Source organism: Raphanus sativus, chromosome 1 (genome assembly GCF_000801105.2).
Source record: "Raphanus sativus cultivar WK10039 chromosome 1, ASM80110v3, whole genome shotgun sequence".
NCBI lineage: Eukaryota > Viridiplantae > Streptophyta > Magnoliopsida > Brassicales > Brassicaceae > Raphanus > Raphanus sativus.
In genome coordinates this window covers 13,478,433-13,500,050 of record NC_079511.1, presented here as the reverse complement: position 1 = coordinate 13,500,050, position 21,618 = coordinate 13,478,433, and the positions used below count along the sequence as shown (strand labels likewise).

At 35.5% G+C, this 21,618-nt stretch overlaps 3 protein-coding genes across 3 annotated transcripts; all 3 read right to left on the bottom strand.

Annotated features, from left to right (window-relative positions):
• Nucleotides 1-6,505: 6,505 nt before the first annotated feature.
• Nucleotides 6,506-7,653, bottom strand: LOC108845980 (uncharacterized). Its single transcript, XM_018619186.2, has 3 exons — nucleotides 7,561-7,653; nucleotides 7,401-7,479; nucleotides 6,506-7,320 (listed from the first exon to the last, which is right to left on the bottom strand). The coding sequence occupies exons 1-3, from the start codon at nucleotides 7,651-7,653 to the stop codon at nucleotides 6,653-6,655; spliced, it is 840 nt and encodes a 279-aa protein (XP_018474688.2). The 3' UTR covers nucleotides 6,506-6,652.
• Nucleotides 7,654-9,206: 1,553 nt separating this feature from the next.
• Nucleotides 9,207-16,297, bottom strand: LOC108859488 (uncharacterized). Its single transcript, XM_018633396.2, has 19 exons — nucleotides 15,984-16,297; nucleotides 15,253-15,356; nucleotides 14,783-14,869; nucleotides 14,631-14,706; nucleotides 14,459-14,533; nucleotides 14,286-14,339; nucleotides 14,063-14,122; nucleotides 13,568-13,684; nucleotides 13,331-13,425; nucleotides 13,029-13,228; nucleotides 12,643-12,740; nucleotides 12,404-12,507; nucleotides 12,171-12,339; nucleotides 11,968-12,096; nucleotides 11,548-11,630; nucleotides 11,085-11,226; nucleotides 10,497-10,526; nucleotides 10,177-10,247; nucleotides 9,207-10,080 (listed from the first exon to the last, which is right to left on the bottom strand). Exons 1-19 carry the CDS (start codon nucleotides 16,020-16,022, stop codon nucleotides 9,441-9,443), a joined length of 2,373 nt encoding a protein of 790 aa, XP_018488898.2. The 5' UTR covers nucleotides 16,023-16,297; the 3' UTR covers nucleotides 9,207-9,440.
• A 213-nt stretch (nucleotides 16,298-16,510) lies between these two features.
• On the bottom strand, nucleotides 16,511-19,846 carry LOC108810790 (BTB/POZ domain-containing protein At1g30440). Its single transcript, XM_018582875.2, has 4 exons — nucleotides 19,329-19,846; nucleotides 19,106-19,175; nucleotides 17,459-18,703; nucleotides 16,511-17,384 (listed from the first exon to the last, which is right to left on the bottom strand). The coding sequence occupies exons 1-4, from the start codon at nucleotides 19,385-19,387 to the stop codon at nucleotides 16,785-16,787; spliced, it is 1,974 nt and encodes a 657-aa protein (XP_018438377.1). The 5' UTR covers nucleotides 19,388-19,846; the 3' UTR covers nucleotides 16,511-16,784.
• Between the last annotated feature and the right edge of the window lie 1,772 nt (nucleotides 19,847-21,618).

The following is a 21,618-nucleotide window of genomic DNA, read 5'->3' as shown; positions in this document are numbered from 1 at the left end:
TTAACCTGTTCGTTCTTTTTCTTATTTTGTTAGTAAGCTTGCTAACTTATTAATTATGACACTAGATTTTGACCCGCGCTTTTGAAGCGCGGGATATTTTACGATGAAAAATTTCACTAATAATTTAACAAATATTTTGGTTATTTTTAAAGAGTATGTATTTAAAATATTTTTGCATTTAAATCAGTATTTTTAAATTCAACCCGATTGTGATTATACCGGTTAATCCGGAGATCTGACAATTCAATTTATGTTTTTAAAATATTCATATTAAAAAATCACTAAAACCCGAGACTAACCGATTGAACTGATGGATGACCGATATGTAATCTAATTGGATTTAAATTGTAATAGTTTCATAATTTGTAATCCTATAATCGAAATTTTAAAGTTCACTATTTTGCAATTTATGAAATTATGACGTTTCTACAACATTTTAAAGAGAAAATGATAGATATAAAATATAAAAAATATATTGTTTGGAAACATTGATAGTAGTATAAAGAAATAAGTATATTGTTTGGAAAATGGATAGTAGTATAAAGAAAGGAACATTAGTGACTTAATGTATGTTTAACTATAAAGTATAAATGTGTATTTAATTTAAAAACTTACAAAATAAATGTTAGGTCCAACAGAATGTTTCTGTTTTAATAAGATAGATATAAGGATGGTCAACATTTATCAATCTGTTCAGGTACTTAAAATGATTAGGTACACTATCAGTGTGATTGGTTAGTAGTAGAATAAAATGGTGGAAAAAATGAGATGGGAAAAAGAGGAATTTTTTTTTTTTTTAAAGTTGTAGTAAGTTTTTCTCACTTTTCTAAAGTGAAAGAAGAATTTTTACTCTAGTTTCATTCATTTTAAAGTAAAGTGGCTGAAAACTATTTTTAGATTGGCAAAAATGATGAAAGAGAATAAAAACTGAATTTGGAGTAAATCACTAAATATATTTACCAACAAGATATGTAATGGAACTTTGTGATTGGTAAGTGTTTTATTTGCGACATGAAAATGCATGCGGAGTGTGCTTGTATTTGAATAATCATCCGAAAAATTAGATTTGGATGAATCTTTATTGACATTAAATGATCTATAATCATTACCTCTTTAATCTGTTAAATTGAAAAAAAAATCGTATCTATCACAAGAAAGCTAGCCATCATGATGATTCTGCTCTTTGACTAATAAGCGGATGCCTACAAACTTTTCTTCTTTAGTAATATGCGTAATAGAACATCTCTGATATGCGCTTAACTTTCTTTCGGGCAGAAATGTATAAACTTTGGAACTTTTATTGTGTGCAAAAAACTAGTAAAGCTATTTGCAATTATTGATTTTTTTTTGTTGCAATTATTAAACATACAAGCAGATTGTGCTATTTGTTATCGTTTGATATACTATTTGAAGTTTTGACTGGCAATTGTAAAACATACAAAACAGAGATTTTATTCGTTATCGTTTGATATACTATTTGGAGTATATTCACAGATGTTCTCATTTTAATTTGTTATTATTGTTGTTTTTAACAGTTACACAATCATTAATCGGATATTTGAGCTTTCTCAATATATAATAAGTGTTTTGGAGATTCTAATTTCTAAATGTTTGGTGAGTTTGTGGTTGTAACTTGTAAGTGTATTTGAGCTTCATTCAACATAACCACGCTACTGATTTTAATTATCTTTCCTTGGTGCTTAGTCGATGATCCACTATTATCTATAACCAGAGCCAGCTCTCAGATTTTAGGGACTTGTAACTATATTTATGCAAAAAAAATTTTTTTACATATTCGGGGATTTTTGTAATTTTTTCAAAAATTTGAGAATCTATATCAAATGTTTCACTTAACATGGTTCATGATCGGTTAACATGGTTAATTTTTTTTACATATTTGGAAACTTTTGTAAATTTTTTCAAAATTTTGAGAATCTATATCAAATGTTTCACTTAACATGGTTTATGGCCGGTTAACATGGTTCATGGCCGGTCCTATCTATACTCTGGTTTGTTTTCATGACGGAGCTACAGTAATGGGGTCATGTGACCCCTATGAATTCTGATATATGAACAAATTCAATGAAACATTACAAAATTAGCCTATGTGACCCCTATAACATATCAATGAAATCAAAATGACCCAGTGAAAAATATGGCTGGTATATCCAAACAAAGTGTTGCCAAACCGTTAGTCTCTTATTGACGGATGTTACTCGTCATAATCAAACTGTAAAGTTATTAAAAACCGGAGCTAGACTCGGCTACCTATAATGAGCTAAGAGTTAATGTGGGGCGGTGATTTGACCGCTTAGGGATGAAAAAATTGAATGTGTGGGTGGGCTCATGTAAAAACCCACTATTGTGACAAAATAGGTTTTGAAATTTGTGTGGTGGTACAGAAAAGAAAAAAGAAGGGTGAAAAGACACAAGTGATTCTGTTTAGGACAGATCTGGCATTGTGTAAGGAAATGCCTTACCGATTTTGTAAGTCAATATTGCTGATGTCATCATCCCACGAGCAAATTTAATCCTCCTACCTCTCCTACCCACAGAATCAAGAAAACTCAGAAAGCTCGTGTGCAGTATATTAATTTATACACGGACCCTGCAAAATATTCATCATTTTGTTTTCTTATACTTCTTCTGTATATGCTCAGATAAAATCTGAATAAATAACCGCTGTATATGCATATTTTCAAAGTAATTTGTTCGACAGCAACTTTAATTTGACGATCTACTGTAACTATACGAGTAAAGGCCAACGTGAATTTAGTTATATACTATTTACTTCTTGTTTCTGAAATATTAACCGGAAATTTATATATCTGCTCTTTACTGGACCAATTACCCAAAATCCATCAAAGAATAACATCATCCAGCGATGCATGAGCATGATTTGACATCGGAATATGCGCATGCATGCATAGTTTAAATTATGGGGCTGTGGGACCCTTAGGTAGGACAATAGAGCAGATATATATATATACTTATATATTTATTGGTTTCCAAATTTGAAAAATTATTGAATTTGGCTGTGTAGGCTAGGTTGGTACGTTGATGGTTTAATGTAATAGCTTTTCTGCATTTGGAGTTTGTTGTTTGGCCCCTAAACCCTGGTGGAAAGCCTAGTTGATGTGTCTAAGATCTAGTTTGGGTGCATGCAACTCAATTTTACGTGTTTGCTACAACTATTCTTCGCTTTAATTCTAACCAAGAAATATCCAACTTCGCTTCACGTGACTCGCATATCACGTAACTGGTCGGCAGAAAAATAAATAAACGAGTCCTAAACGGTGGAACCAATCGTGAATATGACTTTTTTTACAGATTGAAAATTAGGGAGGTAATAGCTAGATAGCTAGTTCGATAAGTGCAATTATATGTATAAAGCAGTAACCCCTTTATAGGATCTACAATATAAAACATTTTTGTGTGTTGTCTTTTTGTGTTTTGTCTTTTCTGTCACAATACTCGAATCTCAGGATGAAATAAATTATAAAGAAATTCAAAACCCTCAGATTTTTAAACTACTGCAATACTATTTCAGTAGTTTTGGGTAAGCAGTAACAAGAACTGCTGGGTTATGCAGTGGTATCTTATTGGATAAATGTCAGTTTGACCCATTTGATTTCATTTTAGTTGATTTGACCCATTCAATTGGTTTCAGGTTTCTGCATGTAGTTCCTTTCTTCGTTCTCTTATCACTGCTCTCGTTTCTTTCGTCCTGTGTGTGTGTGTTTTCTGGTAGTTGTTGTAATTATTATGAAGGGGAGATACCAAGACAGTGAAAGTGTGTAAATGCACATAAAGGGGGTTTGATAGGTCCGAAATAATTTGTATGTTTGAATTGTGAAATGAAGTGTTTATATGATGTTGAAAATGTAAATGTAGGTTTGATGATTGAGGTCTTTAGGGCATTGAATTTTGTGCAGCACCAAAAACAGCAATACATTTGATTTTTTCATGATATAGCTAAGCTAAGGGATGGTCCGTTCGCTGCAGGTTTGTTGAGACATTGTGGTTTTAACATTAAAGCGGTTACGTATGTATATGATAAAAAATGGACAAATTAATTCGTACAATGATGTGGATGTTGTTTATATCTTTGAATGACAAAGTTTTCCACAGTTGCAATTATATTTATTGACAAATACATAATAACATTTTTCTTTGGAAGAAGAAATATAATGGTGAAAGAGCTAAAACGATCGAGAGGTTACATCATTTGATAAGTTGAGATATTAAATAATATATATGCTTTTTTTAAACAAGAATATATATGCTCTTCTTCAAAAAAGAAAAGAAAAGAATATTTTGATCAAAAAAAAAAAAAAAAAAAAAAAAGAAAAGAATATATTGATCATTTCAGAAAAGAAAATAACATATTGAGGATTTGGAGGAGGTTGGGTAACTGATGGATAATCTATGTATCGTGCATATATTATTAAATTGTCAAAATAAATAAAATATTTTACATATTCAAACGAGTTCAAAGGAAATTCAATTTTAACCAACAATATATTTTATTTTGTTGACAACAACTAGAGACCAATCATATATCACTTGTTTAATTTATAAACATTTTAAATATTTTTTTTTGTAGTATATTAATTACCTAAACTGTAAACTTTTGTTTTGTTCTTACAGACTAATTGTTGTGTTACTATCGAAAGTTATTTATCCAGACAAAAAAATTGTTCGGTTCAGAGAATATTAATATACAGAACCTTTTTCTGTTGCTCTCAGTAAAAGCTTGTCCCCTTTTTTTTGTGTGTGCCTGATATCAAATTTGGGCCTGCTGCTACGAAAATAAGATTCTTCTCCAAAAATGCAGGCTTTATGGATCAAGCTTCAATAGAAAATGAACATAGCCCAATATTTACTTGCTCGAATCGGGTCGACCCGACCAGATTAGTCTAATTAGTAGATTGTTATTTTGGTGTCAAGTGACTAATAAGAATCGAATTCTATGTGCACCTCCTGCAATATAAATTCTACTAATAATCGAGGAAACGTGTTTGAATGAGAAAGGGAACATTTCTAGATCTCAAGCGTACTTAACAAGTAATACAAAAAAACATCAACCTCTATTCTTATAGAGAATCTGTATTCTTCTCCTTTTATCGAGAGTTTGTTAATTTAATAGCCAGAGATTTCACCTGGTACTGGAGCCAACTTGTTCTTTCTGAATTTCACTTCATCGTAGAATGTTGCACGTACCGTCCTTCCTCTAAAGATTCTTACTGCTTCGTGAGTAGGGGAAGCTGGCTTCAGTGGTCTCGAATATCAGTACACGAGTCACTGTTCCGTATTTGCCAAACTCGGATCCCACCTCCTCTTCTAGCTCATCATCTACTTCTCCTGGTCCAACCTTTGAATGAATTGAAGGCACAGAGAAAATAACAAAATCCAAACCACAGACACATAAAGAAAAGAAAGATAAGATCTCTGCAACAAGTACTTGTTCTAACAAGAACAAGAATCGCAAGAGTGATGCCAACGTTCACAACAATGGATAGGAAGATGAATTCACATACTAAAAAAATTCTATGACATACTACTCGACACAAGAAACGTTTTCACAAAAGATGTGACAATTGGTTACAATATCCTAAAACCAATAAAATCTCCTTCAAACACATGTTAAGTCTCTCAAGTTTTATTCGTGAACTCTGAAACGTGTTTCCAAAGAAAAGGTAATCTGAACTCTATAACAGCCCATCAGTTCACTAGGCTAAACACTAACATAAGTAAACTACAGTATGAGCTATAGGCTCCACCAACAGGCAACAACATCTTGTCAAAAAGGCCAAAGACTTTTTCATCTCAACGTAGTTTAAGAGAATCACCAAGGCAGCCATTAATCAACTCAACAGTTTTCCAAAGTGCCCTCACATACATTCATTCAATCCCCGATAAATCAAGCAAAGACCACATCAAATGCTATCATTTTAACCCACAATTCTGTCAGACCGCTCTAAATCATTGTGTGTCCTAATGCAAGAACAATTGTCACAATCAAGAATCAAGAAGGCATACACATGGTAAATGGATGCACCTTTACTCTTTGTTTTTTTTTAACTTTATTGGTGACGGTGTTAGCTTCATTGTGGAGTAGACTTGTTTTATATTTTCTAACAAACATGAAGGTTTACGACGATACGTACCCTCTGTTTTATGAATCTAGCTAAAAAAAACCAAACAGTTATTCTCTCATATTGTGGCTTGCTCTTGTTGAGATGGAAAAGTGGTTCAACAGAAACCAACTGGTCCTGACTGTGCCTAATGGCGTTTCTATTCTTCCAATTCAGGGTTTCTTCTTATGTTACTTCGTGGGATGCTTGAAAGATTTTGGAGGGCTAATATGAAAATACCACAACAAAGAAATCTCAAGACCCTGAGACAGGAGAGTCTACTAGCAATTAGACGCATACAGAATTTTATTTAAAATAAATTATATCCTCTTCTTTTCGTTAAAAGGTTTGGCCTAACACTTTTTGGCAAATGTTCAGTGCCTGCAATCGGCAAAAGGAACCCACAAGTCCACTAAAAAAAATAAGATTCGTTTGCTTAGTATAATAAATAACGTTTTAAGGAGGACACAATCAAGTAGCAGCCTAGGTGGGCTTATAACTCAGAGCGGTTGGAGTCACTTGCCGGAGTAATGTAAACCACTGTTGACCAGCATTTTCGGATCAGGTTTCGGTGGCTGTATCTGTGGGAACATAGCTTTGAAATTTGGATCCAGTGTCAAATGATATGGTGTATTTTGTGGTGGACCTGACTGCTGCTGGATCATATGCATTGGTGGTGCTCCATTCATCTGAAACTGTGGGTTCATCATCATCATCATCTGATGATATTGTGGATGAAACGGAGGTGGAGGTCGCCTAGCATTAGCTAAAGCATTGCCATCCCCGAACCTTGTTGACCCGAACATTCGCTTTGCCAATGGAAAAGGCTGAACAACCTTTGGTTTGCTGCGTAAACAACCTAACAGAAGATACTTTCTTACCATCCCTTCCTTCTTCTTATTTATAGTGGGCCTCATACTTACTTGGGATGCACGTTGCATGGGTCTAGGATCATGATTTGAACTAGTGTCATCAGAAGAAGTGTCTTCCTCGTCCTCATCATCATCATCATCATCATCATCTTCATCTTCACTGGTGAGATCATTATCAGGCATGTAACTGACTGAGACAAGCTCTGTTTTTTTTCTCGATCTCGCGAGTTTATGAACGAGAGTCATAGGGTCCACGTCGCCTGTGACTGTCATGAGCCCATTTTGTACGTTATACTCCGCTGCGCTGACGCCTGTATAGGAAACAGAAAAAAGTGTATAAAAAATATAAACTCTTATGTTGAAGTGTTATATCCATTTTTTTTTGATATACCGGGGAGACTCTGTAGCTTTGCTTTTGCTCTGTTTTGGCAACCGGAACAACACTTAACATTGACTTTTAGTACGCAGGCCTGCAAAAAGAAAAAACCAGAGAATCATAAGCAACTGAAAAATTGATACACAGAAAGATGGAGAGACGAGAAGAAGTGTACCCTGACGGATTGGTCTGTGTTGGACATTGAAGGGAAGCTTTGGTGAAAAGAAGACAAGGAGAAGAAAACCCTAACACTTATATTGTAAGGCATCGTTAGTTAAATCTTTCCATATACAAGAAGAGACGTTCCATAAATAATTACTGCTAGTACAACTGTGAATATTCGATGGTTTCTATAAGTGATGTATATTCCAAGATTATGGTGGATACTGAAAATCAGAGCGAAGGTTTCAGATCAATTTAGATGAGAAATTCCAGTAGCACGTTATCTTGAGATAGCGTTCCTATTCTTTGGATCCTACACATTTGGATCGAATATATACAGTAGAACCTCTATAAATTAATACTCTATAAATTAATAATCTTTATAAATTAATAAATTTTGTCGGTCCCAACTTGGACCGGTGTAAAATAGGATACAAATCGATAAAATAATAAGATAATAATATTTTTAAAACTCCCATATAAATATATAGTCCCATTAAAATCATAAATTAATAATCTATCAATATATATATTTTATATAAGTACAAACTAAATATTATATTGTTGAATTTATATTTACAATGAAAATATATCTATTTCTCTTAATATTTCAATATATTTTGATAATATTTAGTAAAATTATATCGAAAATCACATAACAATTATAAATAATATAAAAATATACACCAAACAAGATAATAAAATAATATGAAAGTCAAATTTATAAAATTTAAATAATGTATATATGGTAAAATCAAATATTTTTTTATTTTATAAACAAAAATAGAAAAAAATCTAAAAAGAAAACTTTTGTAAATTAATATCTCTATAAATTAATAAAATTTTAAAGTCCCAACATTATTAATTTATAGAGGTTCTACTGTACTTCTAAATTTTTGGTTCAGGTTTAGGTCGGTTCTTTTCAGACCGAGGTCAGTTCAGATATATAATTAAAATACCTATAAAATATCTGTAATTTTTGTATCTAGGTCGGGTTAAAGTACTTAAAATCTAAAAAAGTTAAAAATATCCAAAATCTCTCAAATTTATTCAAAATATATCTAAAATTTTACAAAATAAATAATTAATAATAAAAATAAAATATCTTTGAACTCTAAATATAACTTTTAAAAATTTCATATTACTTAAAATATAATAAAAATAAAAACTGTTACAAAAATATATTTCAACTAAATCATAAAATAAAATATAAAAGTTCAAACAAAAAGCTAATTTTGGATATTTATGTTTTTAAGTTAGATGTTAATTAGTTCTTATCGGATTAGGTATATTCCATTGATTCTTTTCGGTTCGGTTTTTTTTTTGGTTTTACTTTTTTCGAGTAGAAAAATTTTGAACCCAATAGATACTTATATTTTCAGTTCAGTTCGGTTTCGGATCTAGATATTTTTAGGTTTGGCTTCAGTATGCATTTTCAGATCCTTTGGGTTTGGTTCCAGTAGGCATTTTCAACATCTTAGTATTACACAAAGTAGATGCACTTGCTATTCCACTTTGTTGTCGAGTGCTTCTCTATGGCGGTTTCATTGTTTATATTGGGTCCATGATTCTTCTGTTTCATAAGAAAGCACTCGACCAAAGTCATATTTGCGGCTCATGGGCAACAACTTTCATAACATACTAATTGATGAATGTTGATGAGGTAAAAGAAAGAAAACTTCAACTAGAAAAAAATGATAAGCCAACTGTAGCTCTTGGTCGACAATAATGTTGGGACTGGACTTGGGGATGATACAAATGAAAACGAGAACAAAAAAAAGAATAGTAATTAACTCGTATCCGTACCAGACAAAAACCAAACTATATAAAACCAAAGAACCAGCAGAAATTTGATTTACTAGTTAAGAAGTGAACCCCATTTTGAAGTAAAGCTCACACTACCTTCTTTGGCTCCTCTAAAGCAGCTTCTTTAGTTTCTTTGGCATCTACATCTGCTTCCTGGCTTTTCTCTGTCTCCTGCGGGATTGCAGGTTCAGAGCTCTGAGCATTCTTCTCATGCGATTCAACAGCTTGTTCTGATGCATCACAACTCGATTCTTTCAACTTCTCAGCTATTTCAGCCTCGCAACTTGCTGCATCTGGTGACTTCTCTGTGGTTTCATCGCCACATGCATCTGGTGGTGGATTCTCCTCTGCACTTTTCTTTTCGGTATCATCACCAGTATCCTCTTTCTCTGTTTGAACCACACCATTGGGCAATATGGTGGCTTCGTCGGGGTTTGAAGAAGGCGCAGTAGACTCGGAGGTCTCTCTCCATTCAACCCAAGCAGGTGATTTTTCAGCTTCTTGTTCACTCGGGTTTTCAGTAGGATTCTTCGATGTAGAGTCTTCTGTTTCCATATCAACAGCCTCGGAAGAAGCTGCAGCGTCGCTGAATTCATCGGCTTCACCTATGACGACATCATCCTCATCACCATCGGGTGAAGGGGAAGCGATTGAGTTCACTGAGCGTTCATTCGCAGCTTTTTCATCATCGAAAGCAAACCAGTTTGAATTTGTGAAGAGGGAACCGCTACAAAGACAGCACTTTACATCAACCATACGACGAGAGGATGAAGAGAACAGATTTGATTTCTACAAGAAAAGAAAAGTCAGAACCCCCCATTACCTCTCCTCATCATCTCCAAGGCGCAAGGAAGATATGACCACTTCTGCAGATTCATCATCAAAGTAGACATCCTGCAACATAGACTACATAAGAGGCTTTCATGGTCTACAATAATCCACTAAAGCTTTCATATTGATTGGTTAGACGAACAGACACAAGAGCCGCAATAACACAGAAAGGAGACTAATGTAATATATTAAAATTTGTTCCACAAACGGAATCTTCTCACAAAAGGAGATAAGATCTGTTTAGCGTCATAGAACAAATATTTCAGAAATTCAAGTTTCAGTTTTTAAAGATTAGGAAAAGACAAATGATACCTCATCATCCCGTTCCATAGAGCCTTGGGCCTGCAGGGGATAAATGAAAAATGTTAATAACAGAACAAATGTTTATAGCATGTAAAATCTTACAGTTTCAGGAAAAGAATGCAACAACAATCAAAAGCTATAACAGAAAAATAGTTGCTCAGGTAAACCGACTAAGCCAAGCTACATCCGGCCTAAAACTGGGGAAGAGTAGAAAGTAAGAAAACCGCATGCTAACTATCCATATGTTAACCAAGTATAGAATGATTGGAGAAAGCAGTGATGGTTTGACTATCCACCAAATTAATATAGGTTACTACATCAATCCCAGCGGTCCAAAACATCACCAAAAGTTTATTCAAGCATCACATTTCACTATGTATCATATTTCCAGAACTATAACAGGATTAAAGACCAACAATTCAACAACCAAGAAAAAGATGATTTCCTGCAAAATTCGTGAATCGGATTTCTCCTTTATCTCAAAAATCGATCTTCCAAGAATAACTAAAGGATGTGGCTTAAATCTATGATAATCATAAATAAATAAAAAAGGATCACAAAGTAGCGGGCTATGACAAGGAAACTGGAGAACACCACCTCATCCATGTCATCGTTGCTGTAAATGCCATATTTAAAGGCCTGGCTCAAGTTGTTTGCTAGGGCTGCCACATCATAGTCTCTATCATGGTAATCATCATCATCGCTATCTCTATTACGATCAAGGAGTGAAGTTGGCCTCCTGCTAAGACAGAGAATATCAGTAAAAGGAATTGTCGATACTACACGAACCTCTCATGTAACATTTACCACCCCCTAAAAACCAAAAGCAAAGGCTGCAAAGCTCTTATTGCCATCTACTGGAAATGTGCAATCACATTTTAACTTACCATATATCTTGATTGCTGTTAAAGCAGATTACACGTGTGACAAATTTAAATAACAAAAATACAGTTTCAAGCATAACCTCTGCTTTTGGTCATAATCTCTAAAAACAGAAGTCTATTTTCATCAGGTTTCTTTAAGTCTAGCAAAACTCGCTATTAGAGAGAAAAATACATACCCGCAGGCCCAAGAGTAAACATTTTCCAACGTATTACGCTTTGACAGGACATCCGTCTGCCAGTCCACCCAATCGCTATTTGCCTGGTAAGATAAACGTAAAGAACGAAATCTTGAACACGATATGAAGAGGTTGATACTCTCAACATTTCACATGCAAACAAGCCATCAAGAAAATATGCTTGGGAGAAACCAAACAGAGGTTTGTTTTTGACCTCGGATCTTCTATAAAGAAATATACAGCCAATGTACAGAAATATCATACTCATAAATAACTCAGAAAACTAAGTATAGCAATTATATTTACTCAAACTGCATATTGTCAAGTCCAATAAACAAACCTTTTGCACTTCATACATGCATATGCACATGAATGTGTGGCAATCTAAAAAATAAAGTATCAGATAGAAGTTTGGCATACCTGCAAATGTGACTGAATTTCAACATTGCTATTAGCTAGCTGCAGAAGTTTATTCGAGATACGAGTCAAATGACCAATGCTTCCAATCCTGAGTGGCTTTCTATTCTCTGCAGGGACTGTAGGATGAAGCTGAGACATTACATTTTAACCAAGTTAATAGATAATGATGCCAACCCCAGACCTTAGCAATTAAGTAGCTTCACCTTATCAGAATCAGTATCACTTAATATGGAGTTTTTCTCCGCCTCTAGTATACTCCCAACAAGATTGCACTCGCTGAGAAGATGGTCAAGAAGTTGAGAGTTTTTGCTCTCCAAACATGAGAGAATTACATTCTCCACATGGTGATGTAAAAAATTGTTGTAGGGATACCTGAAAAAAATGCACCACTATTTAGCATGCCTACATCAACTGAGAAATATAATTTCCCACTTACTCGAAGAACAAGTCCAACACTCTTTTCACCACTCCAAGTCGAATTACTTCCTTTTCCGCTGCTTCACTAGCGACTGTAAGTAAGACTGAAATAAACTCTACAATCTAGAAAAAAGAAACAGAAGTCAAATTTCCATCTGTTGAACGAATGTAGTTCAGAAATTTGAAACTATAACCATAACCGTGAAAAGATTCATTATTATTAGATAACAATTCATAGAAATGAGAACAGCAAAGTACCTTTAGTCTGTGTTTCCCAAGAGGTGGTTGCAACTTGCCATAGGTTGTTAACAAAACACCCTCAGCAGATGATACATTCAAAAGCATGAGTAAATCACCTGCATAGTCGAAGAGTACACAGTTATTAAAGCAGCCAAGAGACTAACTAACATTACGAACAACAAATAACACAGAAAAAGACCTATAAACTTGTGAAAGAAAAATACTATAATTGATAGTCTTGCACATCTAGTCTCTTTACATCAGGAAAAATAACCACTAAAAGAACCCAGTACTCTTTCTTCCCAACCTAGCCATATCCCTCACAACACAGAAAAAGCATTTAAGAAGTCAACACATAAGAGCAACTACATATGAAATCTAATAAACATCTCGTATATGATCACCTAGGCTTCCAAGCATTCCCTCCACTGTCTCGGGACTAGTTGCCAGGCTTTCATGGGTTAGTTGACGACCATACATATGATAAGTCCCCAATGTAAACCTCTTAGGATCCAGTAGAGATATGCATACAGCTAATGAATTAACCAGAACAGATTTAGGCCGTGAATCTTCTAAAGTATGTTTCAATAACCTTCCAGTGCAGCTGCATAAAATTAAACAGGAATCAAAACAATGTCAATAAATAGAGATTTCAAAAGCATCAGCGACTACATAAAAACAATAGCCAAAGCCGAGAAAAGTCTACCTGGGGCTGGAAAGTTTTGTTGCAAGCCCCGGGGGTGCGTATCTTGCTACAGTACAAAGAATTTCAGCTGCGTTGGCATGTACCTCGGGAGAATCCTACAAAATATAACAAAAACTCTCCAAGGTATTAGTAAATAACATTGCCTGAGAAGATAAAATAAATCTAAAATAAAGGAGGAAAGTCATAAGACTAGCCCATATTAAAAGAAAAGTAAGCTATGTACTGAATGGAACTTACCGAGGAGCCAAACTTGTCTACAATCATCTCTAAAACATCTGTATCTTCTACCCACTGCATTGCACTTGTGTAGTTTGAATATAGGTGTTCATCAGTACCGATCAGACGTTTTAAAACCTGAGCACCAGCAATAAGTTAGAGTCTAGAAAGTAGCATTTTACATATATCTAATAATCTTCAACCTGTGGATACCTCCTATACGTACAACCTTCACTGTTGACAGATAATAATAATTGAAGAAGTCACTGGTGTGACAATAATATTTATACATATCACCATGACAATGACAAGAGCAATATTAGCAGTATTGCCATTATTCTCATCGTCAAGACTGGGTCTAGTACTATTGTTGTCATAAACAGAATCACAGGTACTCTGAAGGTGAGGAAAGCATAACATCTTTTTCCAACTATTCAGTATGTTCTCACGTAGATGTTTAACAAAAGTAACACCGAAATCAGAGTTCCTAAAACACAAATAGAAGTGCCGACCAACCTCCATTATAGATGTTATACCAATCAAATCAACAAGCTGCTTTAGTATTTCTTGATGATCCTGGTAGCACGAGAAAGTCAAGGTTAATCATAAATGAGTAGTTTCTATGAACTCCAGATGGTCAAATGATGTTAAAGCATTGTTAGCTTGCGTACCAGTAATCAAAATATAAACAGAGTTAAATTAAATAAATATCCTAACCAAGGAAACAAAACGAACTTACTTTTATGAATTGCATGAAAGGGATCGTTTTCCGAACAAGCAGACAAATGACAACCTAGTAATAGAAGATATAAGAGAGGGAACGTAGAAGAAAACTATATAGAGCCGATGTAAGTGCATGGAAAGCTTTCCGTGAATTTTCTGATAATTGAAAATTGTCAGAATGCTAAATACCTTGCTGAAGTATCCGGCAAGCAATGAATTATGGGATTCTTTGGCTTCCAGAAACGAAAACAGCAATAACATCAACTGCAAAATTAAAGGAAGACATCACGAGAGGTAAGAAACCCTAAAATCCATTTTACAAAGCATAAATATAGGAGAATCCAACAAATTCAATATCTACCTCCTCATCCTCAACTAGTGTTTTCAGTATCATTTCAATCTCACATGTGAAAATTTCACAGGCAATAAAAGGAAACCTGGAATACATTTAGAAAAAAATATCAAATAGTTTATTCATCAAAACAGTCAGCAAACATTTTCCAAAACATTTACTTGAATGTTCGCTTCTGTTCCACATCTTCGAGAGGGTCCTCTATTATGTACCTAATCAGTTGTTCCACTTGCACTCTTTCTCTCAAGCTGAAATAAAAGGAATCCAATAGTCAAGAACGAACGGCATTGCCAGTGAAAAGAGAATAGAGTAAACGACAGGAGGTTTGAAGAACCAATTATTTTGCCCACCCTGATCACAAAGATATTGTATGTGAAGCAAAATACTAGCATGTCGTAAATAATGTAAAATTCGAAATACTATACTGGTTGTATAAAAGATGTTAAAAAAAAAAACCACAACCGTTTATATAGCCAAGCTTTCAAGGTGGATATCATAAAAGTTATATCCTATCCAGGTAGTACATTGAACACCCAAAGGCAATGGATTGGCACCTCCAACTAATGCACATTCTTATCCTCTCTAAGGAAGGCAATGAAGCATAAAAAGCAAGAAAAAATGTGAGACATACAAGTTTAAGAGTCGTCCATTGAGAGCTTTGCATTCTTGAATGATTTCATCCTCGTCAAGAAGTTCTTCTAGTGTGAAATCATTTTTGTCCAAAATTGCTTCAACCTGCAAAACGTAAAGAAGAAAAAAATACGTAATTAAGAAAGCAGATAAGAATATGAATAGCTAGCTGGCAAGCAAAACAGTGAAGGATGATACTGTCGCAATAATTATATCCCAATGGAAACACCAAAACAAGGAAATATCGATTGCATAGATAAATTTGGTGTCCTTTTGATGGTTATGGGCTATCATTAAACAATCTGACGAATCTATTGGGGAGGATTCCATTCGATGATCCAGCATATACAAGTAATCTCTAATTACATAAAGTATTCTCTTCTCTCTCTATATCTCACCTCCATTGGACAAAGTAGTCTTAAGAGAAAGCAAACTCAGAAACAATTTAATACTTTCAACAACATGGTAGAGAGATAAAGCTCAGATATCATCAACGAAGACAGTTAGTTACTTATAAGCCAAGAAGACAGTTAGAAACAGAGGAAGCTACCAATATCCCCAGGAACGAAACCCCCAAAATCCCTACAAACCCTATGCGCTAAAAATCCACCAAGAAGAAACGCGTCCAGGATGGGAACAACCAGCGAAAACTCATTCCACAAATTGTATATGTACACACACACACACACATGGCCGCCGTAAAAGAGAGAAAAAGGGAGAAGAAAAACTCACGGCAGAAGCCGTAGACAATCCCGCCATTCGCCAGAACATCTTTCCAGCTCAAGAAAACGTCGAATTGCTCTCTCGCCTCCTCCACAGAGATTCCGATCTTCGAAACCCTAACAAGGCAAGGGGAAATTTCTCCCCAGAGAAATGAAAGAAGAAGAAGAAGAATCGATCGGAAACAAGTACTCCGAACCCTAGAATCTGTAAATCGCTCAAATTCGTAAAAGCTCCGATCTGAGAGGGAGGAGATTGGGGATGAAGAGAACCTTCAATTGCGGGAGGGAGGGGTAGTGCTTGCTTGGAGATAGAACAAGGAACACACACACAAAAAGTGTAGTTAACTAAACCATCTGAATTACCGGTTAAAATTTTATAGCAGCTGGTTTCACTAAACCATCAAAATCACCGGTTCAGTTTAACTCTAACCAATGATCTCTGTAAATCTGTCATATACATGCGGTTAGAGATGTGGGAACGAGTAACTGAATGGATGTAAAGATGAACCAGCGTCTGAACTGTAGAGTGGAACAGAATACGCTAAACATCTTTTGTGACCAGAGATTCAACCTGAATCTTCTTCTCGTAAAAATAAACAATGACAAAGAAAGTAGTTGCTCGTCAAAGATTCAGACAATTGAGACAGTTAAAAACCATAAAAGAGGGCACAACTTGACTACAATGCACACATTACAACAGTGGGAAGCTCTTTTTTTTTTCTTTTAACCTTAAAAGGCTAAAAGCTAAACACAATCTCAAAGACGGTAAAGCTTGACATTTTCAACCGTGGAAATTTCACCATTATTATTATCACCTCTCAGAACTAATGCTCGAAGCTTTCTTATGCTTCCCACGACGTTCTTTCACATCCTTAAGCTTCTCTATCTTCACATTCTCGCTGTTTGACTTTGACACAGATCCTTCTTGCGCACTGCACATTTGATGCGACTTCAGCTTTATACCAAACCATGTTTTGCTACCGCTTCCCGAACCACCACCACCACCACCACCTTTTGTCGTCTTACCAAGCTTCTCAATCTCCTGTCTCATATTGGAACACTCTTTCTCCAACTCACAAACCCTCATTCTCATACTGTCCATTCCAACTTTCAAGACTTGATTCTCTCTTACCGCAGTTGCCCATCCTCCTCCTCCTCCTTCGGTTGATCCTCCTGCAAATCCACCGCTTCTTAACTGTCTTGATCCGCCATCAAGGTTGTCTGAAACCAGGAAACACCCAGCTACAGAGGTCCTGAGCTGAAGCTGCTCAAAGAAGAGGACTTGGACGATTATTCTTAGAGGTAACCTCTCGTTCTGCGCCGCGTGTGTGCAAGCTTCTAAAGAGAGCTTCTGGCAATCTAACAACCTGCAAAGATTCTCTCTTTCGGTCTCCGCTAACCACGGATGATGCTGCCAAATCATCAAAAGAAAGTAAACTTAAATATCTCTGCGTTAAAGAAACACCAAGATTGATGTGTTCTTACCTTCAAGTAAATGTCTATTGCGCGATAGAGTCCATCATCTAAGAGTCTAGCGTACTCAGGAACAGAAGCAGCTAAAGCTTGGAACTTAGGAAGCTTGAGATTAACATCAGGAGCAACTTCAGCAAGATACCCATCGATCAGCTTTGCAACCGCTGTCATTGGCGTTATTAACTGTGGTGATCCCATTACATTCCCATCATCTACCGAAGAGCAAGGAGAGCCAACGTCAGCAGGCATAATCTGATCCGTACTAAGAAAATGGTCCAAGATCCTCTGCACAGAGTCAACGTCGTATAGAGTCTCCATCGTGTGAGAAAAGCTAGGCATCACAAGATCCTCCAACGCCGCCTGGTCGAGCTGCATCCCTATCCTCTTCTCCAAATTGGCTACGCAGCTCGGACTGGCTTTCAGAATCTTGGCGATTCTAAGCATGTCGGCGAAAAACTTGGTCGGGACCAAACCTTTTTGCATGCGGAGAAGCTCCTCGGTCTCTTCGAGCAAGTGCTTCTGCTCTTCTTCGGAGAGAACACTCCCCGAGCTCAGAGGCGTGGTGAAACGACCGCTGGCTTCAGGTCCTCCACCGCGTCTGCGTTTTAAGCCAGGCAAGTGTTTTCTTGTGTAGTAGGTTAAAGAACCTGCAATGATGTCTTCTCTTATGCCTCTGGAGTCCATGGCTGTGATGAGTCTCTTGAAAAGAGGAAAGCTAAGCATCGAGGCATCCTCGTACCACCAGTCTGAGCTAGTGTGTTTAGGTCTTGCCCCTGTGCTTATCCCGTTCCATAGAACGCTGCCACCTGGACTCTGCATGGGCCCACCGTGCTCCACAACTGGCCATCCAAACAAGTTCGGGTCTGTGGATGCTCTCACGGCTAGTGACTCGATGCATTTCTTGGTAATGTTCAACTCATCAGCGTACTCGAGGACCTCGTCGCAGCTTTGAAGCGCTTTTATCGAGTCTTTCCAGCTTTTGAGGACCACTTGGTTGAGAAAAGTTTCGGTTTGAGAGACTAGGTTTCCTTCTCCGTACTCTTCCGTCATATCGAGATGCTCAGCGGCGCATCTGAGGTATACAACGTTGGAAGCGGTGAGCTCGAGCTTCACACCGTAGCAGAACTTGGCGACTAGCTCAAACGTTTTGTCTCCGCCGGGGAGATCAGAGATCTTGATGAGACAGTTATCATCGCCTTCTTTGGATGCTTCTGCAATTCTTCTTTCCATGACTCCACTTCTAGAGAGTAAAGGAAACTGCACATAGCGTAGAATCAAAAAGCTATAAGAAAACTGCAAGTAACATACAACATCAAGGCTACAGATACGGAATGAGATTTGGTAGGAAGCAAAAGAAGAGAGTTCTTTCAGCAAATAAGCGAGGACAGATGCAACTTGTGAACAACAGTTTCAACTACAAAGTTCCATACAAGACAGTGTGGAAAAGGAAAATGCAAACCAAACACATGTCTGAGACATAAGCGGTAAAGATTTCTTCAGTGCCAAAGAAGAGCATAACATTCTAGAAGAATATATTCATTACTGATAAAGGCAACTTAACACTATTACAAGGAAGAAAGTGTTTGTCTTTGTTTAAGATAATCAAATTACTATTACAAGAAGAGAATGTTGTCTTTGTTAAAGATAAATCAAATTTACCTTGTGGAGATGGAAAGACATCTCTCCAACTTCAACGACAATATCACTTGGAAGTCCAGTTGTGCAAAACCTGCAAATAGCAAAAGAAATGAAGAAGACAAAGTCAGACAAAGGAATAATGCAGAGACCAAAGGTCTCAAATTCAGTCAAAGGCTGAGCCATTAGAAGGAGAAAATCAAGAAGAATTAAAAAAAAAACAGAAAGAGATAAAAGGTGAATATACCAAGCTTGGCCTTGTCTCTGGAAAGCATCAGATTTGGATCCCAGCTTCATGCAAGCCATACTTCACCCCCTCACTCGACAAAGAAACTACAACAGCTAAGCTTCCCCCAAACTCAAAAACCCCCCCTATGTAGAGCCAACCAAACCCAAAAAAAAAAACTGTTAATTTCTCAGAAAGAAAGAGACTTTTGGATCCATCCCTTAACACCCAGATCAATTTCACTCCATAGACATTTCAACAAACACTTAAGCTTCAATCTTTTCTCCACTTTCATTCAGTAAGCTCACAATAACTTTCCAGCAATTAAAACCTAAACCCCCAAAAGAATCAGACCGATGCGTAAATAAAAGAGATCCCTTTGACCAAAACCACTGAGAATCTTAAATAAACTTATCTGCAACACCTAATTGAAGACGTTTTCCCCCAGACAAAATAATGGGAAAAAAAAGAAAACCCAGCTAGACAAGAACAGCTAAGCAGAGAAGTTACCAACTCTCTTGTAGCTTTTATACGAGAATATTATGGGGGACCATAATTACATTTTTGTTGTAATAAGAAAGGAAAGGAAAAATTAATAAATGAAGAAAAGACAGAAAATAGAGCTAACTGATTTATTTCTGTATTGGTTCCTTTAATATTTACAAAATTATTTTAATCCCTTGTGAAATAAAAGGAAAGAGAGGATGATGGACATTTGAAATCTCGAGAGTTGGGAGATTAATGAGATATAAAGTAAAAATATATATTCATGTGGGGTCCTTTGTGTCTTCAAATACACTCATTGTGTTGATTCTCGAACTTAGCATTGCAAACACTTTTGTTTTGGTTATTAAATTGTCTAGTAATCTGTGGGGTTTGATTAGTTATGACTTATGTCCTAATCTCTACTCAAAAGAATCCAATCTTTCCCACTGATCTTTGGCGCCGGAGCAAGGTTATTAATGTGGGAAAAATGACCTAATTCAAATCTAACTATAACCGGTGGCGATGGTGGTCTAGTGGCGTTTGAGGGAATTAAAAAACTGAAATACGGCGAATCTGGGTTCAAACCTCACCAGCCACACGGATATGAGCTATTGCTTTCGGCTCATTTAAATGTCCAGGAAAAAGTTTATCCGTGGGCTGTACCTCCACCCGGAGTTAGGTCTGTGTCTTTAATAGATCCGGGTTTAACCTTTTAATTTACAAAAAAAAAAATCCATCGTAAACTCAACAAAATTTTAGAACTTTTATACGAACTTTTATAAATGTGTATATATACATTGACTATAACGCTGGTTAGTTAACCGTTTTATTCGGACTAGATAGATATTATGACATTTTCGTCAAAATAGCGTTGTTCTGTATATATTACAAAATTAAAATTTGATGTTATGATATTTTCGTTAAAACAACGTCTTTCAGTAAATGTTACAAAATTAAAAATTTGAGTCTTACAAACTTCGAACCATATCTTGACGAGTAAAATCTACTTTTAATATACATCTTGACGGATAAGTAAAAGCTTTTTATATACCAAGATATAGCCGAAATGTAGGTTCAAAATTTATAAGACTCAAAATTTTAATTTTGTGATACTCATGAAACGATGTTATTTTAATGAAAATGTCATGTCAGCTATCTAATCTCCCGAGTAAACGATTGACTAATTAACCACCTTTATAGTTAATGTGTATATATGCACGTTTGTAAAATTTCTTATAGACATTTTAAAATTTATTAAGTTCCTCATGGAATTAGTATTATACTAAAATTTATGATGGAATAGGAATAACCCAAAAAGTTGGGTTTGAAATAGATCATTTTTCCTATTAACATGATCACTCTCTTATGAAAATCCTTTTTTATTTTACAACAAACATTTGCTTGTATTAACATTTTCTTAATTGTTTGTAATGTTATTAATCATTTACGACGTATTATAATATTTTAGTTTATTAGCTGAATTTGTTTTTATCTAACTGTAAAAATACTTTATGAAAAATCACACTTCTATACGCTTAAACAAATACCGACAACTTTTGTAACAGTTAAAACGCAAACTCACTAACACTTGATTAAAGTCCATGGTCATTAATATCCTATAATCAGTAAAGCATAGTGCTATACTATAATTCATTTTGTTTTACAATTTTAGAATACCCTAAATCGATATTAAATTTTTTTGTTTGAATTGTCATTTTTAACTCGTCATCAATTTTGATTCATCAAATCAAAATACAAAAATTTTGATTTTTACATTGAAGTTGTCTAGTATTATTCTAGATCACTTAAATGAATCTAACGCTAT

Bases quoted from the DNA above. Each gene is read 5' to 3' on its own strand.
- LOC108845980 (XM_018619186.2), bottom strand. From the start codon at position 7,653: ATGCCTTACAATATAAGTGTTAGGGTTTTCTTCTCCTTGTCTTCTTTT. The intron at 7,480-7,560 runs GTACACTTCTTC...TTCTTTTTGCAG, and splicing joins ACACAGACCAATCCGTCAGG to GCCTGCGTACTAAAAGTCAA. The intron at 7,321-7,400 runs GTATATCAAAAA...TTTCCTATACAG, and splicing joins AAAGCTACAGAGTCTCCCCG to GCGTCAGCGCAGCGGAGTAT.
- LOC108859488 (XM_018633396.2), bottom strand. From the start codon at position 16,022: ATGTTCTGGCGAATGGCGGGATTGTCTACGGCTTCTGCC. The intron at 15,357-15,983 runs GTGAGTTTTTCT...TACGTTTTGCAG, and splicing joins GATTGTCTACGGCTTCTGCC to GTTGAAGCAATTTTGGACAA. The intron at 12,097-12,170 runs GTGAAGCTACTT...GTAATGTCTCAG, and splicing joins GTGATACTGATTCTGATAAG to CTTCATCCTACAGTCCCTGC.
- LOC108810790 (XM_018582875.2), bottom strand. From the start codon at position 19,387: ATGGCTTGCATGAAGCTGGGATCCAAATCTGATGCTTTCCAGAGACAA. The intron at 19,176-19,328 runs GTATATTCACCT...TGCTATTTGCAG, and splicing joins CAGAGACAAGGCCAAGCTTG to GTTTTGCACAACTGGACTTC. The intron at 18,704-19,105 runs GTAAATTTGATT...CGCTATGTGCAG, and splicing joins TGTCTTTCCATCTCCACAAG to TTTCCTTTACTCTCTAGAAG.